The following is a 12,059-nucleotide window of genomic DNA, read 5'->3' as shown; positions in this document are numbered from 1 at the left end:
AAACAGTACGTAAATTTCTTGCATAAAACTTGCAATAGTCTGCATATAAACTCTTACACTGTCTTTTTATGACCCATTCATATTCAAATAGTTGCAATCCATTTTTGTCTCATAGAGATCAATATCTACATTTAATGTCCCTAACACAAGGCATCTCTTAATACTTGTACATTCATATAAATTGCACCTTAGTAGGTACAAGAGGGTGGTCTGGTTCGCCGTGCATTGTTACCAGATTTCCTTTCCCTCCCCCCCCCCCCCCTCCACATCTGCCTTCCCCCAGTGACATCGTGCGCTGCTGCCAGATTTCTGACAAAGGTCAATTGCTCTTTGTATAAAATGGCGGGAAATTCAGATTTTGGGGGAAATTAAAAAACAGCCCAATTCTGCGACTCATGTGATGTCACTGTGGACGCAGGGCTGTTGTCCTAGATATAAATCCATGGGAAATTCAAAAATTCGAGATGGTGCAGTGTCATACTGGAATTAAAGATGGGTATTCTGTCCCAGCCTGCATTCTTGCCAGAATTCCCCTTGAGATAAACCATGTTTGTTTCCCCTACAGGTCCAAGCCTGTGATTCTGAAACAAAGTACATGTTCACCCCCATCTCGTCTGCACTAGTTCTAGAACAAAGGATGTTTGATTCCCTAGCAAGTATAGGCTTACCTGTGAGACAAGAGGTGCCAGTCTGAGCCTGAAGATGTTTTTCTTCATACAGGTAGTAACCAGTCTGCTTAAAAACCACTTGATATGCTCTCCCCAAGCTATCATTCATTCAGATATGTAGTGACCTGCGGTCATAGTTGTCACTTCACTTGTTCTAAGTATAGAATTGAAGATGCCCACCGCGTTCTCCTTGACATCACTCACTGCTCGCCCCAAGTTTAAAATCCAGCTGTCCAAAGCTTACAGCAGTTCCCTCTCCCCTGTTATGTCATAGTTTAAACAATTAAGTCTCTTCTGATGTCACCCTAAGTTCTGTGCTACGCTTAAACTACTGCTGGGAATAAGATAATAACAATATTGCGTCTTTATTTAAATGTACAGCACGCCAAGAGAGGCTCCTTTCCATGATGGCAAATTTAATGATTGCCAGACTGGTCGAAAAGTCCGCCACTGCCCTTCTCCTCCATCTGGAGACCTCCAAGTAGCATGTTCAGAGCTGTATCATTGCCGCCATCGGAGGGTCTGGTAGGGCTGCGCCGTTAGCTGCACGAGACACACAAGTCCTGCAGCTGGGAGTCAGCCCGCTGTCTGTTCTCAGAGATGCATACTACCGATTCGATAATCTAACATGAGGTATTGAACAGAATTGGGGAGAAGAGGGGTTTGTGGCACAACTTGACAAGAAAAAGGGACCGGTTGGTAGGACATGTTCTGAGGCATCAAGGGATCACAAATTTAGCATTGGAGGGCAGCGTAGAGGGAGACCATGAGATGAATACACTAAGCAGATTCAGAAGGATGTAGGTTGCAGTAAGTACTGGGACATGAAGAAGCTTCCACAGGGTAGAGTAGCATGGAGAGCTGCATCAAACCAGTCTCGGCACTGAAGACCACAACAACAACATGAAATGAAGACTAGCTGGTACGCTGGCGCTGCACTACTTCTCACACCTAAAACCATGTGACCCGAGACAGATTATCTCTCATTCGCGATATAAAAAATCTATGGTTATAATGTGGAACATTACGTGTACAGTGGAACGACACACCTCTGATTTAGAATTTGGGAGAGTAGGATCGCAGCGGAACTGTAATTAGCGGCATTATTATAAGCTGCCGTTTTGAATACGGAATGAAATTTGATTAATTGTGGTAACATTTCATCTCATACCAAGAGATGAATTCACCAAGCAGATTCAGAAGGATGTAGGTTGCAGTAGGTACTGGGAGATGAAGAAGCTTGCACAGGATAGAGTAGCATGGAGAGCTGCATCAAACCAGCCTCAGGACTGAAGACCACAACAACAACAACAAGAGGATGATGTATCCTGAAATGTAACTATGAAGATCATTTATGGAAAAACATAATTTCATGAATGTTAAATAATTTCATGAATGTTAAAGGTACGTTTACTTCTTTGGTTATTTTAACTTGTCACTCGTCGGTGGATCTCAACAATATTTGGCGTGCTGTAACTCATAGGGAACTTTGTATCCTGTGTAATCAGTAGAGCATGCACCACGGTCGTTTATGCTTATTTTAAGAAATTAAATATTGGGTTTTATCGAAACTGATATACAACTTTTACACTGATTACCATGCTGCAGAGTGAGTACGTCATAGCACCGAAGAAAGTTTCCCCAGGGCGTATGATTTTGTCTCTCACTATGTTAAGCTCCCTCCGGATGTTCCAGTCCTTCCTCGGGCATGGGTGTGTGTGTTGTTCTTAGCATAAGTTAGTTTAAGTAGTGTGTAAGTCTAGGGATCCATGACCTCAGCAGTTTGGTCCCTTAGTAATTCACACACATTTGAACATTTGAACACTATGTTAAAAATTTTCAGAGTCGACGATCGCCGGAATGCTGCAGAGCCACAGAAATTTTATTCCAGGTGCTGACTTCGACATCAAGAGGCAGACATAATACTGTATGATTATGAATTGTAACTTATAATCATTTTGTTTTATAGACTTGAAAATTAAATTAAGAATTAATTTTATACCTACAAGTGTGGGAGATAATTGTGTTAAAATATCGAGGAAGCAGCTTCTCTTGCCCAAAAGTTTCCATTCAGGTAACTAGATGTTATTTAAGCATAATAATTTAATTTCATTTTCATGGGGAGAGAAGTTAAACCAAGGTGCAGTCGCCGGTCTCCACACATATACTCGGATGGTCGGCGTTCTCCTCTGCGAGCGAGTCAGCGGACCAGTCGGGTTGTCAATTTTTTAGGTCGCCAGCCACTCAGCCTGCTACCGCTGCACCCTGCCAGTGAGTTTACGAAGGTTTTCGTAGCCGTAAACGATGGGCGCGGGGTGATATTTCAATTTATTATCAATGTAGGACAGAAACACACACATACACACACACACACACACACACACACACACACACACACACACACTCACAAACACACACACTCAGTATATTGCATATATACGTACAACGAATCTTTATATTTTCATGCAAATTTTAACTTTTAAAACAGTTACTGTACCGACAACACTAAATTTTACGTTGAAAATTGTGAGTATGGTACCCTGAATCCAATCATAGATTCGACATGATGTTCCTGTTTCTCTTCTGGCGATGTCTCGGAACTGTATTTAACACCGACCAGAAGTACAGAACACCAAGTTCATGTTCCAACACATGCTTGACAACATAACCGAAGAGCGGTTTAAGATATGTCCGTCATAGATTGACTCTCTCTAAAGCGACCCATATTGGAGATTCAAGCTACGCAGGTTCATGAGCACTTGAATGCTTTATAGTTACTTGACCGAGAACACATAATGTACAGATGCAAATAATGGTTCAAAATCAATCTATTTGTTTTTTTATGAAGGCTGGTCCGATAAGACGAACTTTCATAAGGCAATTAAGAGTAAGACTGTCAATGTACTACACGATTACATACTTTCTAAGAAGTGGGATCTTAATAAGTAATAGGTTAAGAAGTTTTGCTTTACCGACGGGCTGGTACTTGGAAAGTAAACGTCAAATGAGTTTAGAGCAACACAGCTGCAATACAGCAAGCGCAAAGTTTTACTAACTGTGTTCTTTATGCGCGTAAATAGTGGAACTTTCTCATTATAATCTGTTCTTGGGTTCTGGGAAGAATAGGAACTCCTGTCAACTTGGAGGTTATGAGACACAGAGCACTTGATGAGAGGGAGAAGTTAGGGTGAGGTAAAAACCTTGGCATCAGTCAAGGGACCGTTTGTCTTTCGGTTATAGCGATTGACGAAAGTCAAGATTAAACGTAGTGCTGGGTGGTCGGATAGGGAACTGAAACAGCCTGTAGATGTTTTTCTCCTCCTTCTTACAAGACATTCAGCAGCTTTGGTACAGTATTTCATTGGTTTCATTCATCTATTTGAATCACTTCATCTTCATTTATTTCAGTAGGAAGCAGCATTCATAACACAGCCACACTAACATTTTTGGCTACAGTATGAGAATACATTTCCTTCCCTCGTGGCGTACACTGTTTCAAGCGTACTCTTTGTTTTCTCGACATAAGATGTGAGCAAACTTCAGGGCGCAGTCCGACAAAATTCTAATATTCCCTATGTAATGTATGGAGATGTGTACCTCCAGATAGGAATTAGAACTTCCGTTTGATTCAAAGCTGGCGGATGAACTATCTACGCCAGAGCTTGAGAACTTGCAGAATTGTGTTCCTATCAGCACTTTCTGGTTTTCAAGACAGTGGACAATGTTGAGAAGTAAAATGCATTTGTACTACTGATGCTAAGAAAATAATAACACATAAGGCTTCAGTGATAAGCATTCCTTTGAGCGATATTGCTGAAAAGCCAATCCGCATTTTTTAGACATGGTGGCCACATCTAGAGGAAGAAAATTTCCCGTCATGTAAAAAGACATCCAGTTTATTTGAGCGCTTCTTACCACTTGTTTATGGCGTTTGTGTTGGCTGAGAAAGTCGGTTGCTTAAATAAAGGAGGATCAATACCTAATAAACTTTTCTATGTGGCTGTTGGAACGATGGAAGTGTAGAATCTCGGTTTACGATTGAGTCACTGAATAAAAGACAGTCATAGCTTTAAGTTCGACGAGAAGTATAGAAGTAGAAGTATCTTGCATGACCCGAAAGTTTAAGATTAGAGCTCTGGTGGATTGAATAGGAAGTGAACTGAGGTCTGAGAGGCGAGTGTACAGTCATCAGTTTTGCGGAAATTTGATCCCTGAACGAATGATTTATAGCAATCGAAAAGCTAGAACCGAGAGAGTTGCTTGTAGGGACAAGAGAAATGTGTCACCAAGGAAAGTGTTTTCTTTTTGCTCTGAATAATGAAAACTGATGTCGCTGCTGAATGCAGGTGACTGCAACTGAGAAATATTTCGAAAACAATTAAGTGGTAGCTCCAGTTTCAGGTGCAGGCACATATTTTTACGTTGTGAAAGTTTGACGATGAGCTGCCAGTTAACATAATGGGTTCGGACAAATCAGAATAATAAATGGATTGTTTCACTTCATCATAAGTGATTCTTCGATGAAATATTGTTGCGGAACTTGTTCGTTTTCCTGATTCTTTGGAGTAATTTAATGGTATCTTATGAATGAAGCAGAGAATAACTGAAATATTTGTTATTTTTTTGGTTTTGAATGTAATAAATTCACACTCACTCCATTCTGTTTAATTTTTGGTAAATCTCTGACCATGTAACCAAGTACTATTGGTAATTATAACCTCTGTCCAGGATTACTGCAGTGCAGGGTGGTGAGAATCTCAGCCATATTTGTTCCACGTATCAGTCAAAACTGTTAAGCGAGGGTTGCTGCACATCATGAAACTCTGAACTAGACATTAGGATCTATCTTAGTTAGTTCTGTTCACGCTCACTACCACGTTATTAGTGGCTGTGCTCCAAGTTGTTAGTAGAGTTACCTCTCGCAACCAGTTAAAAAACTCTACTCGCAGGCCATGTGGGACAGGCACTGTCATATGTTACGTTGCTAAACAGAAGAATAAGCCTGTATATGTCAATGGTCGGACTGGTATTAGAGTTCAGGTGGATAGTGAGATATTCATAATTGAAAGATAAATTAACTGAGAAAATTCAGTGTCACAAAAACTATTGAAAGCATTCATAATGTATGTTTCCACATCCTTACCCTGGGAAAGTAAAAACGGATACGAGTTAACGGTGGATATATATGAAGCATCTTCGTTTTGCTGATGAGTCCGCCCCAGTAGCTGAGTGGTCAGCGTGACGGATTGCCGTCCTCCGGGCCCGGGTTCGATTCCCGGCTGGGTCGGAGATTTTCTCCGCTCAGGGACTGGGTGTTGTGTTGTGTTCATCATCATTTCATCCCCATCCGGCGTGCAGGTCGCCCAATGAGGCGCCGAATGTAATAAGACCTGCGCCAAGGCGGCCGGACCTGCCCCGCGAGGGGCCTCCCGGCCAATGACGCCAAACGCTCATTTCCATTTGCTGATGAGACTGTACTGTTTATCTTTAGTGCAGAGGAATTTCAGTAGCGAAGAGAAGCTAACAAAACTATTATCAGTGCAGTCTTCAAAACCACTACTTATAAAAGATGAATAATGTATAAAAGGCGATCAGAAAGTTTCAGCTTGAGGACGTTGACGAAACAACGTAAAGTGATCCACCGTGGGTAAATAAGCCCAGACATGTAGGCAAAGGGATTAATGTGGCTTCGTGTCTTTCCGATGTGCGTGCGGTAAATGTGGAAATGAGAACTATGGCGACGTTATTGAGAAATGTGCCCAAACAGGAGCAACATGCTGTTATTCTTTTCTTGGCCGGCGAACGACAAACTCCGGTAGACATTAATCGGAGAATGAGTAATGTACATGGAGGCAGCAAGGCTGTCGAAAGCCACCATTGTGGAACAGAACGCCAAGTTCCGAGCCCGTCGCGATGCGACTCGAGACGCCGGTCGATCTGGGAGGCCAGCCACATTACGGGCAACGACAAGCGAGTCGTTGATAATGCAGTGATGTTATCCATCGTTATCTCGTCCCAAGAAGTTCAAGAGCCAGCCACCTACTGGAAAGTGGGTGCTCACCCTGTTCTCTGATTACCGGGGCCCATTGTTTATTGATTTGAAGGAACCTGCTGTGTCCGTTACTGGGGAACGGTACTGCGCTACTCCGGAGAAATTACGGCTTGCAGTTAAGGCGGAACGTCCGGGATAATTGCGACAAGGAGTGCTGCTGCTTCGTGATAACGCACGTACCCATATCGCAAATGTCGTAATGCAGAAGTTGCGCGAACTCGAGTGGAGGACACTCGAGCATCCGCCCTATACTACTGGTCTCTGCCCATGGGTTTATCGCTACTGATCCTTCGGAAGAGGGTGTTCACCATTCAGTTACGGACCACTTCACGCAGAGGGACACGGTGTTTTACCGGATGCTTTCTTCACCCTGGTGCGTCGGTGGGATGATTGGCTCAATGTTCATGGCTATTTTGCCTGCTTGACGTACTGATTCTGGACTGTACGGCCTTCGAACGGAAACTTCTTGATTGCCCTTTATATAACCAACATATCGAAATGAAATCATAGAATCAGAGGACGAAATTATATATTTCTGAGAGTGAAAGACAGCTACTAGACCGACAGGAATAGAAATAAAAAGTATTTATCTGACTGCAGTGATTCTGGTAAACTATAGGGCTGTGTATTGTGATCTTCTAGCATGTAGATGAACTAAGGCTTAAATCAGTGTTGCTACAGGTTTTGGGGTAAGCCAGCAAGAAGGAGATGCGTGCCTGGGATTATTAAGAAGGTGAAGAACGGAAATAAATAAGCCAGGGAACAAACTAGAGTGGGAAACGTTGATACGACTGTAAAGAAAATGAAATGGAAATGGAAAATATAGCCAGAAGAATGGGTGGTAGGTGGAACAAGGAAGTACTAGGCTTTATTCCAAGAGATTAGAAGAGATGACGACAATCAAATGTAAAGTGAATGGACTTTATTGGAACACCTGGAGGAGCGACTTGGATAAATAGTGTTGAAGAACTCAATTTATGTATAAATCTAGAGGTTGCCTTTATACAACAAAGGATGTAAAATTGCTTATGACGATATTATACGGGGTGTTTGAGAACCTCACTGACAAACTAAGAGGAACGATATGTCATACAATGAGGTTCATCTTTTTATTAAGGAACATGTTTTTCTCATCCCATCATTTAAGACCTATGGACGTCATATGGCTGATACTGAAGATGACGATGGATCATAGAGACTGAAGTCTTCGTCTCTGTAAGCATAATCGTACTAAATATCAGCAAATTGTATGTAAATATTTGTAAAAATAGCTACGAGTATCAACAAAAACAGTCCATTGGTTGAAGAAAGTCACCACTGTGAACAATATCAATATAATAGTAGCAGTCTTCGACATTTTCTTGCAATTTTGAAACAAAAAATTAATTTCTGACAGGCGCCACGACCAGTAGCGGGCTGGGAGGGCGTGTTCAACGCCACACAATATGGCAGCAACTGTGTGCAGTCGGACGGCAGTGGCTCGGAGGACTGCCTCTACCTGAACGTGTACGTGCCTGGCGTTCCAGCGGAAGGCGCAGCGCTGCCCGTCATGTTCTGGGTGCACGGCGGGGGCTTCTCACACGGCAGCGGCGATGGTCGTGAGTTCGGGCCTGATTTTCTCGTCTCGTATGGAGTCATACTGGTCACTGTCAACTACCGCTTGGGCCCGCTCGGTAAGTACTTCTAACAAAAGTAATGATCTAAACACGAATGATAACAGGTAGCCATACGAATGGAGGAACTAGTAAAATACACCGACGGAAAATATCGCAACACCAAGAAGGAGTTGTGTAACATAAATGGATGTTGGTTGGCGTGTCTATACATCTGAAAGATTGAGGTCGAATCAATTTTCGCGCCAGTCGCATAAGAGTGTTGCTAGTAGCGTCACCATGAGGATACAAATAATTTTTGCTTTAAATACACGCCGTGACTGTCGTGAGCGTTAATTACCTTTGAGATTGGAAGTTGTGAGCTGATGTTAGTCAAGAATGCCTTCAAGGCGACAAAGACATGTCACTGAGTTTGAATGAAGTAGTGTAATAGGACTACGGGAAGCTGGATGTTCCTTGAGCGATATTGCAGAAAGATGTGGCAGGAATGTAACCATTGTACATGACTGCTGACAGCAGTGGTCACGAGGATGTACGGTCACAAGAAAACCTGGCTCCAGACAGCCACGTGGCACTACTGAGAGGAAAGACCATCGTGTTCTGTGTATGGCTCTGTCGCATCGTATTGCATCTGCAGCAGCAATTTGAGCAGCAGCTGGCATCACAGTGACACAAAGAACTGTTACAAATCAGTTACTTCAAGGAAATCTACAAGCCAGACACCTTTTAGCGTGCATTCCACAGACCCTGAACCACTGCCATTTGCGACTTCAGTAGTATCAAGCGAGAATTCATTGGAGGGCAGGATGGAGGTCTATTGTGTTTTCTGATGAAAGCTGGTTCTGCCTCAGTGCCAGTGACAGCCATGTGTTGGTTTGGAGAAGGCCACTTGAGGGCCCACAACCAATCTGTCTGCGTGCTAGACACTGGACTTAAGGTGACTTGCCAGTGAATGCCTGGAAAAACAGTAAGAATTTTCATAAAGTTTATGAGGGTCTAACTACATAATGTGAACTCTGAGTACAAAGCAATTTTAGGTCAATGAAAGTGTTTTAAGGATGAAGATTTTGGTATAAGAATAATCAGAATAGCTTTGATATAAACTTTATTATATAAACATTTATGTTGGTCAGTAATTTAAAATTTTTCCTGCCAGTCTATGTCTTTAGTCTATAGACTTATTAACTCCTTTCCTCAGGTGCTTAAAACTTTGTACACACATTTATGATATTGTTATCTAAAAAGTAGACTACAACCAAATGGTCAATAGTTATTATACAATAAATACATAAATTAGACAATCAAAATTAAGGTAATTTTTTTATAATTAATAAGGGTATTTTTTGCTCCTGGTGATAGTAAGCTGGTGTCTGTAGTCTACTTTTCTCCAAATGGTAGCCTGAAATATCACAAAAAATTTCAGACCTCTAGCTCAAATAGCTTTTTTGCATAAAATAAACATGTCAGAAAATCTGATTCTTGGGAAATTCAGTTTAAAGGTACATTTCATCTGTTACTCACCTCTGTTGTTCTTAAAACCCTCCAGTTGCATAATATTCTTGGTTTGTGTGTTCCTCATCTTCTCTCTTCCTTTTCTTGCTCCTCTTTGCTATTCTGGCCTCTCTAGTTGCTTCAAGAACCCATTTCTTGCCTTCAGTCACTCTCAAGGAATCAATTGCAATCAGTGCTTGTCTCATATTAAAACCAGGAGTTAGAACCGACAACTCTAAAACATCACATCAGCTAACTGCCGCATCATTAAAGCAAATAACTGCATCTAATACACCTAATCTCATAGTATTGAAACCAACAAACACAGTTTTAGGCAGGCCTTCCCATATCACATGGTTGAAACATTCATCAACATCTTGTGTCTTTCCATGTAAGCACCATGACAACAGTTAGTGTCACTTAGGTCCCTGTGTATGGGCTTCATTGCTTCGAATACCTCAGATGGCAGGGAGTGATGGTGTGCATAAGTCTCACCATTTGCTATTGCTTTTTTGTATCCACACCATGTGTCTACACCACTGTCGCAGAGAACATGCTGTGGATGGGGATGGTCGTCCATAGAAGCTTTATGGAAAAAGGTAGCCCCTACTGCTTTCTTCATGACCTCAGTATTGTCTAGATTCCTTCTTATGACTGAACCATAATAGAGCTGCAGTTTGTCCACCTGTTCCTTAGTAAGACGACCCTGACCACCAATTGGTTTGTCACCACTGAGCTTTTTCCCCTTCATATATTTCATTAGCTTATGTAAACGTGTACCCATCCTCTTTTGAACATGACCATCACACTCAAACTTTTCAATTTTTACAGTTCTTCCATAAGGCATATTTTCCAACACATTTGCAAACCCTTTGGAGTCTCCATCTCCAAGGTACTTCACATACTGTACACAATAATTCTTTTCTGACCTTTGAAATATTCTGAGAACTCCCTCTGATTCCATTCTAACACTGTTCCCAGAAAGATTCTGAACACAAACATGATCCTGGTTATTTCCTTTGCAACCATCGTAGTACTTTGTCATACATTCTATGTCAACCACCTTTCCATTTTCGAGGAATGTTGCGGTGACAACACCATTCAATGATAGGTGACCACGCTTCTGTCATGTTTCATCAAAGGCTGGAGCTATATCAGTGTCACCTTCATTGCATAACATAGTTTCTTCATTGACACAGCACTCACTTGACCAAAACTTTCAGGACGTAACTGTGTGTACTTCTCAGATCTTGTAGGTGGGGGCATATTCATGAAAGCACAGAATGTTTGAGCTGCCTTTCTACCCTTCCCAATACACCTCATTCCATATGCAAGTCTGGTATTTGTGTAATAAACTCTTCCTTTGCACAATCCAGAAGAATACCCTGTTTTAGTTATTCCACACAAATCACAAAACACATTTAATTTATTAACCACACCTTTCCTGCCTTCAAAATCTTCGACAATTTTAATACCACCTTTTCCACAAAGCGCACACTCAGCAGCATTCTTTAGAAGCGAACATAAAGTACTCAATTCAGCAATTATGGAAACACATTCCGTTACACTGTTTTGATCATATTTTATTGAAATGCCACTCTGGGTACTCAAATATTTTGCTACTGTCTTGGGGCACTTGGCGGAGTCGACATAGCATCCAGTTGGTTTGTGGAAGTAATTACACGGTCCTTATTTTGCAACGAAGTAAACCGATTACCGTAAAACTTACGTTTTCCCGTTCCAAAACACTTTTTTGGAGGCATAACTACTTCCGGCAATGCCACAGCACCAACAACTCAACAATGTACGGAAGTTTGAACACAAACAACTCTCGACAACCGTAGCTATATAAAGGAAAGCAAAGGAGCATCGGAAGGCGTGTGTGCTAACAGTACTGCCAACACAAAAAACGATTATGCAGTGTATCTTTTCGAAGTGGTAAAATAATAATTACGCCATTTGAAATCCGACCGCATCCGAAACACGGCCGTTGCCGCATACCGACATATATTTAAATTTGTTTTTAAAGAAGTTCCCGATGCCCGAATCGATTAATTTAACTACTATTTTGTGCACAAAACTCTAAATATTGATGTAAGACGGGAAAAAAATCGAATTTTTGAATCAGATTCAGTAGCAAATGACCTTAACCTGGAATTTCGGTCTTGGGATCGATTTCGTATGACAGCAGGAACTCTCTCGTGGTTATCCCATGCACCCTGACTTCAAATCTGT

The 12,059-nt window shown here is 41.7% G+C and overlaps 1 protein-coding gene across 1 annotated transcript in view; it reads left to right on the top strand.

Annotated features, from left to right (window-relative positions):
* LOC126175418 (acetylcholinesterase-like) overlaps positions 1 to 12,059 on the top strand; it is a 131,840-nt gene that overhangs the window by 25,770 nt on the left and 94,011 nt on the right. Inside the window, exon 3 of the mRNA XM_049922217.1 lies at positions 8,117 to 8,393. Coding sequence (XP_049778174.1) covers positions 8,117 to 8,393 — 277 coding nt within the window. The remainder of the gene's footprint in view (positions 1 to 8,116; positions 8,394 to 12,059) is intronic.

This window comes from Schistocerca cancellata, chromosome 3, assembly GCF_023864275.1.
Source record: "Schistocerca cancellata isolate TAMUIC-IGC-003103 chromosome 3, iqSchCanc2.1, whole genome shotgun sequence".
NCBI classification, from domain to species: Eukaryota; Metazoa; Arthropoda; class Insecta; order Orthoptera; family Acrididae; genus Schistocerca; species Schistocerca cancellata.
Note: the sequence above shows the minus strand (reverse complement) of the source record. Positions and strands in the feature narration are given on the sequence as shown.